Source organism: Penaeus chinensis, chromosome 42 (assembly GCF_019202785.1).
Source record: "Penaeus chinensis breed Huanghai No. 1 chromosome 42, ASM1920278v2, whole genome shotgun sequence".
NCBI lineage: Eukaryota > Metazoa > Arthropoda > Malacostraca > Decapoda > Penaeidae > Penaeus > Penaeus chinensis.
Window position 1 is genome coordinate 7,026,261 of NC_061860.1, and position 7,500 is coordinate 7,033,760.

The following is a 7,500-nucleotide window of genomic DNA, read 5'->3' on the forward strand; positions in this document are numbered from 1 at the left end:
AAACCATCAATATTCATAGCACTAGTAAAAATAAATTTTCCTGCCAATTCAAGGAAAGGTGAAATCAGGTAAGGCAGAGCCATCTATGTGTAGAGACATTTCACAAAAAATCTAAAAAATGAGCACAGCATTTTCCCCATTTTTTGTTCATTATCCCCGTCGCGAATGGGTTAATAATAAACTTGACTTCATGCTACCAAATCATAAGCAAATCTGAAGGTACTGTATCAAATATTTCCCCTAAAATGTTTATCATACATACAAAAGGCATTATACTATTGCTAGAATACTCTGTTAAAAAGAAAGAATGAAAAAAAAAGAAAAGGGGAAAAAAAAGGAACATATACAATACTTACAATAGCTTTCTGAAGTTCTTCCTCCATTGTTTTCAGACTAGAATTGGCACTCTTGATTTCTTTGTTAAGCTTACTACACTTATCGTAAGCCTTCTTTGACTCGTCTTTGCTGAACACTGAAAGATATAAACATGCATATGAAGGAAAAAACATAACCTGTTATAGAATTACAACAGCCCAAACCGATATCCCATATCCATCACCACTGCCATTAAGAAAGAATTGAAGGTATACTTATACATATATATCCACACATAGGACACGCGCAATGCTGATATCACACACTGGTGCCCGAGTCTACAGAACCAAAAAGTAATGTTCATATACGCGATCTGACAAAGAACCAAGACAAAGACATACTCAGTTCCTTCTGCAGCTCCTTCAACTTCTCCTCCGTACTGCTACGCGCGTTCTCTGACTTCTCCAGCTGCTGAATCAGTTTGCCAATGTCGACTAACGAGCCTCCATACTTGACCACCCCTGAGAAATATGTTAATTTTTAGTTTCAATATTATTCTGGTGCAAGAATAAGCAAAAATCTGTTCATCTTTCTCGTGCAAAACCATTTTTTCCCAGCATATATCAATATCTACACCTATCTCTATATATATACATATACTAGAAGTGTATAATATTCAGGGGTAAAGAACCTGAAGCAGCTCATGACCAAACTCATTCAGAATAGCAATAAGCATAGGAATATGGAAGACAATAAAAAGCTGCAGCAGCTGCACTCCAGGAGCCTTTCATTTACCTTGGGTAACAGGAACTGTGCAACCTATAGGAGATGGATCCTTCATGTCACTGTCATTTACTGGAAAAAGAAAAGATAACAGTCTTTTATTTACTCAAACTGTCCTTGTGATTCATAATGAATCATCATTTTATACTCATGGGGTACCTTTCTCAGCTCTGAAGCTCCTTACCAATGCATCACTTGCAGATATCATTTTGCAAGGCATACATCCTAGAATGTGACTTACTCTTACTATCAAACAGTGCAAGGGGCATATGGTTCTACTCTAAGTAAGGGATGGCTTTTATATAAGTACATTCATTCAGTCTAAGGAATTACTATCACACTGATTATACTTTAACTTTAAGAAAATCAAAGAAAAGAGAGAGAGAAAAAAAAAAATCAATTTCATTCAATCACATATACTCCCCAAAGCTATTACCGCAAATAACAAGAACGCAGCGTTGATTGGAGTTAGTAATAAATAATTACCTGTATTTCATGAGGTAAGAATTCATAAAAAATTGTAATACAAGTAAAAGATTTGCAAAATTTAACCGACATGCAGCTGTTGTTATGGTTAAAATCCAAGGTCTAGGCTTCATCATCACATAATGGTAATTATGATACTCTCTCAATTATCCTTCAGCCTATGGGCCACACTCAAGGAACTTTACGCATTGCCTCCCAAGTACTAGCTGGACACATTAATATTAATCACTCAAGAAGAGTCATCAAACAAACAAGCGAGTTACCCATCAACATTATCTGCAACTCTTCTCAGGCAAAATGCCAAATGATCACAAAGTACAAAGCACTGGCATTATACGTGGGATTCTGAGAAAAATATTCTTGAGCAAGGCCCTAACTTCTACTTACATGTTGTAGAGACAAAGGAATCCTCCTTATTCTTACAGCCCTTTCTTAGGACCTTATCCCCAACCACTGGGGTACTTAAGGCATCTATGAACACTGGCATCATGGTGTTGTTACCTGTGGAATATATAAACTTATCAATGTGCTTCACATTCATTGATGCAAGCTCATATATCTCAAATAGCTGCTTTATACATGTCTAACCACAGATGCAAAATATGAAAATATTTAACAACAACACACCAAATCACCATAATCAAGGCTGAAGACAAAATTGAGAAGAGCTGTTCTACAAAAGCAGAAAAGGAACTATCTCCTGTAATTGCTTATGCTCGCGTAACTTGATCAAATGAAACCCAACCGAAAAAGATTCCTACCATGCCCTAACCTGACACAAATCAAAGCTAACTAACCTTTCGCCAGAAACTCTAAGTCTATGTTGGGAGGAGGATCTCTCGGCTTGTCCTTCTCGTCCAAGGACACGTCTGTCATCTTTCGGTAGTGCAGGACGTCGCGGGACATCACCTTCGACATGAGTTTCTTTTGCTGCAAAAGAGGGATATTGTCGCTGGTCAAAACATTACAGTGAGGGTCGGATTGCTAAGTGAGGGAGCGATCACAAGGATGCGAATAATTAGAGAGAGGGAGTTGGGAAGAAGTGGGAAATTCGGGGGAGAGGAATGAGAAATATAAGCAGAGGAGCACAAGCAGTGTTAAGAGGATGAAGAAAAGGTGGTGCAAGACGAAAGAAAAAAGGCACAATAAGAATAGAGGAGTAGGAGGGAGAGAGGAAGGAGGAAGAGGAGGAGGAGGAGGAGGAGGAGGAGGAGGAGGAGGAGGAGGAGGAGGAGGAGGAGGAGGAGGAAGAGGAGGAGGAAGAGGAGGAGGAAGAGGAGGAGGAAGAGGAGGAGGAAGAGGAGGAGGAAGAGGAGGAGGAAGAGGAGGAGGAAGAGGAGGAGGAGGAGGAGGAGGAGGAGGGGGGAAGGAGAAGGAGGAGGAAGAGGAGGAAGAGGAGGAAGAGGAGGAAGAGGAGGAAGAGGAGGAAGAGGAGGAGGAGAGGAAGGAGGAGGAGAGGAAGGAGGAGGAGAAGAAGGAGGAGAAGAAGGAGGAGAAGGAGGAGAAGGAGGAGGAGGAGGAGGAGGAGGAGGAGGAGGAGGAGGAGGAGGAGGAGAAGAAGAAGAAGAAGAAGAAGAAGAAGAAGAAGAAGAAGAAGAAGAAGAAGAAGAAGAAGAAGAAGAAGAAGAAGAAGAAGAAGAAGAAGAAGAAGAAGGAAATGAAGGGAAGAAGAAGAAAGAGGAAATGAAGGGAAGAAGAAGAAAGAGGAAATGAAGGAGAAGAAAGAGGAAATGAAGGAGAAGAAAGAGGAGGAGGAGGAGGAGCAGAAAATGGAGGAGGAGGAGGAGGAGGAGGAGGAGGAGAAAGAGGAGGCAGAGGAGGAGGAGGAGGCAGAGGAGGAGGAAGAGAAAGAGGAGGAGGAAGAGAAAGAGGAGGAGGAGGAGGAGAAAGAAGAGGAGGGGGGAGGGGGAGGGGGAGGGGGAGGAGGAGGAGGAGGAGGAGGAGGAGGAGGAGGAGGAGGAGGAGGAGGAGGAGGAGGAGGAGGAGAAGGAGGAGGAGAAAGAAGAGGAGGAGGAGGAGAAAGAAGAGGAGGAGGAGGAGAAAGAAGAGGAGGAGGAGGAGAAAGAAGAGGAGGAGGAGGAGAAAGAAGAGGAGGAGGAGGAGAAAGAAGAGGAGGATAGAAAGAAGAGGAGGAGGAAAAAGAGGTGGAGGAAGAGGAAGAAGAGGAGGAGAAAGAGGAGGAGGAGGAGGAGAAAGAGGAGGAGGAAGAGGAGGAGAAAGAGGAGGAGGAGCAGGAGAAAGAGGAGGAGCAGGAGAAAGAGGAGGAGGAGCAGGAGAAAGAGGAGGAGGAGGAGGAGGAGGAGGGAGGAGGGAGGAGGGAGGAGGAGGGAGGAGGAGGAAGGAGGAGGAAGGAGGAGGAGGGAGGAGGAAGGAGGAGGAGGGAGGAGGAAGGAGGAGGAAGGAGGAGGAAGGAGGAGGAGGAAGGAGGAGGAAGGAGGAGGAAGGAGGAGGAGGAAGGAGGAGGGAGGAGGAGGAAGGAGGAGGAAGGAGGAGGAAGGAGGAGGAGGAAGGAGGAGGAAGGAGGAGGAAGGAGGAGGAAGGAGGAGGAAGGAGGAGGAAGGAGGAGGAAGGAGGAGGAAGGAGGAGGAAGGAGGAGGAAGGAGGAGGAGGAAGGAGGAGAAAGGAGGAGATGGAGAATAAGTTTACTGTGATCAAGTAATATTTTGAAGTTGGTCCTAGTACTACATTAACCCAATCGCCCCGTATGACAAGAATACATACCATGCCCAGTGTTATACAAGTTTATTTATTGTAATCACAAATAGATGGCTCTACAACTTTAGTGCTTATGGCGAATAGGAATTAGGCACTCCACAAGTGGGAGTATTGTCCCCTACACAGTTTAATATACTTATGCACTCTCTTTGCAAGCTCAGCGATGAATTAGGAGACCTATGCAGCATCACATCCTATGCTGATGACATTCTTATTCAGGTATTTGATATGGGGGAATATGTTTTACAGAGGTTCAGCAAAAAGTGTGCCTCCCTTGGTCTCATAATCAACCCAATCAAAACTAAGCATATTTCCAGATCTCATAAACTACCTTACATTCCAAGGTTAGGTGGACAAACTATTGTTCAAAACATCAAGGAACGATACCTTGAGCGTTTAAGACCATTGCATTACAAAAGTAACAGATATGTAGGTGCCGCCCTGAGAGTTCTAAGGTTGATGTATATCTCTCTTGTCAGGTCCATGATAGACTATGCATGCCCAGTTCTTAGTATGCTGCCACCGAGTGCCCTCAAACCCCTTGAAGTTTAACAGAACAAGGCCATGAGAATTATACTTGGATGCCCAATGACTGCTAAAGTTCTCGTCATGAGGAAAGAGTTAGACCTCCCTTCTATTCACAGTCGTGTCATCCAAGTTAACACCATACTTGGCATCAGACTCCTGCAGCTTCAACCTAGACCACAGATCTCCAATATCCTATCAAATGAGATAAATTAAAGAGTTAGGTATGCCCGACCTCGATACTCCAATCTCGTACAGTCCAACTAAGAATGGAAAACTAAAACTGCTTATACTATCATGTTCTTCAATGTATGGAACAACGAAGCTATTAATATTCCCGATACAGTAATTGCTGCTCCTTGGCATAGAACTCATGTACATGCTTATATTGATAAACTAATAGGGTCTAAATCTTTGGCTTCAAAAATGGAACTAAAAGCTCACTACTTGAAATATATAGATGGCATTCTACATCCCTCTCATGGTATGCCCCCACTTGCAATCTACTGTGATGCCTCCACTGATCCTCATAGAGTAACAGGGATTGTTGTGCTAATTCCTGATATAGATCTTGAAGAAAGTGTGTGCATTTCCAACTGGACAAGCACAACTGATACTAAGTCAGTAGCTATACATCATACCGTTAAGAAAGGTAGTGAGCAGCAGCGACACCTGGCTGTCTTTACTGACAGCCAAGGCGCTCTCCACAGGCTTACTGCATTTAATCCAGAAAACATAATAACTAGGAATATCCTTCACCAAATTTCCAAACTATCAGAACGGGGTATTCAAGTGTCACTATACTGAATACCCTCTCATATAGGAATATCACTATGTGACAGGGTTGATCAATTAGCCAGGTTAGCACTTTCCCATGAAGATCCATATTATGTAATACCACATAATGAAAAAACGAGTTATCAACTGTCTTAACCCATTGGCGACGGGTATAGAAAATAAAAAAAAACTCTATGCTCTGGCGAACCGCGGCAACGCGCCGACTTTGAGTGCGTGAATTCGGTACATCAAGCCGAATCATTGCCTCGGGCGCACGCCACATTTCTGGTGTATTGTTATGACGCCTATAGGCGTGACCCGTCACCATTGGGTTAAAAGATTATGAGGGTCAGGTATGGACCACTGAAAAGATGAAAAAAGACAGACATGGTACTATCTGGCATTACGAGAGTATTGCTGGGACATCAAATTTAGACAAAAACCCTATAAAATCTATCACGGACTGTCTAGGAGACAACAGGTTACATTAACTAGGCTACACATAGGATATCAGTACACTATGCAATATGTACAGGATGCAGTTTTGGATGCAAAACCTGTTTCCTATCACCACTGCAAACTGTGCAAGGCACCCAAGTCGCATAATCTCACTCATTACTTACTCTGTTGCATAAAGACTGCATCCTATCAATCAAGTAGTACTGTTCACAGATTAGCACTTGTTGATTATATTAACTTTATTATAGACACTGGTCTTGTCTTTGACATGATTAGTGATATAATCGTTTTTTTACCAACCAGATGATATTTTAATACAGTGATAATAGCACAGCCCCTCAGGCATGTATGTAACACTAATGTCTGACTGATGGTCCACTACAAAAATAAAAGCACAGTCAGTTTGGATAGATGCTTTGGTATCTTACCCTGGCTTTTTGGAGGGCATGTACACTGTTCTGTAAATAAATATTATCAAATCAAATCAAGTGCTTAGTCACCAAGGAGTTGGTTATTAGTCCTATGTATCTCACCTGTTTACCCTTTTCCTTGACTTTTGGAAAGGGTCTTTGGCATTATTTCATTGTCTTAAGTGTTATTGAGATTTTAATAACAATTTAATAATCATAACATTAATAACAATAATAACAGTATCAACAGACTCCTCACCAGCTGAGCACATGTGGAGCCATCTATATGTAACAACATTCACAAAAAACTACAGGGGACAGAACATAAACCCGGGGCGAATGAGTTAACGCTTGGAGATCAAACGCGTTGACCGACAAGAACGGGTAAAAAATCCCACAGGTGGACGAGAGTGCGATTCCCCTGCCCCCCCTCGGAATCTTTTCCCCTGACACGCACCTGTGCTCTTGAGAGGTTCAGCCCCAGCATGTTGATGATGTCCTCCAGGTCCCGGTCGATGATGTAGCCCGTGTGCGTCTGGTCGAAGTAGACGAAGGAGAGCAGGAGGAAGGGGTCTATGGTCACCATCTTCTTCTTCTCCTTCTTCTCCCTCCTCTCCCGGTCTTTCTTGTCGTCCTTCTTCTTGCCGTCTTTGCTGTCCCTCCTCTCGTCCTTCTCCTTGGTTTCCCCGACTTTCATGCCGGGTGTCTCGTCCTTGGAGTCCTCGTCGTCCTGGTGATTGTAAGGGTAAAATAACTTTGGGAAAATAACAATTACAGAATATCAGTGATAAACACAACAAGTTAAAAGGAACAAATGATGACAACATATCAATATGAAACATAATGAAATCAACACTGGCAAAACATTAAAAGACATTTAAAAGAGAGAGAGAGAGAGAGAGAGAGAGAGAGAGAGAGAGAGAGAGAGAGAGAGAGAGAGAGAGAGTGAGTGAGTGAGAGAGAGAGAGAGAGTGAGTGAGTGAGAGAGAGAGAGAGAGAGAGAGAGAGAGAGAGAGAGAGAGAGAGAGAG

At 42.9% G+C, this 7,500-nt stretch overlaps 1 protein-coding gene across 1 annotated transcript in view; it reads right to left on the bottom strand.

The window, feature by feature from the left end:
- The window catches only part of LOC125047899 (cell division cycle and apoptosis regulator protein 1-like), a 29,520-nt gene that overhangs the window by 1,968 nt on the left and 20,052 nt on the right, over positions 1–7,500 (bottom strand). Inside the window, exons 14-20 of the mRNA XM_047646445.1 lie at positions 6,928–7,200; positions 6,489–6,518; positions 2,382–2,514; positions 1,972–2,085; positions 1,111–1,170; positions 717–836; positions 357–472 (exon numbers count right to left, since the gene is read on the bottom strand). Of these exons, the coding sequence (XP_047502401.1) occupies positions 357–472; positions 717–836; positions 1,111–1,170; positions 1,972–2,085; positions 2,382–2,514; positions 6,489–6,518; positions 6,928–7,200 (846 nt within the window). The remainder of the gene's footprint in view (positions 1–356; positions 473–716; positions 837–1,110; positions 1,171–1,971; positions 2,086–2,381; positions 2,515–6,488; positions 6,519–6,927; positions 7,201–7,500) is intronic.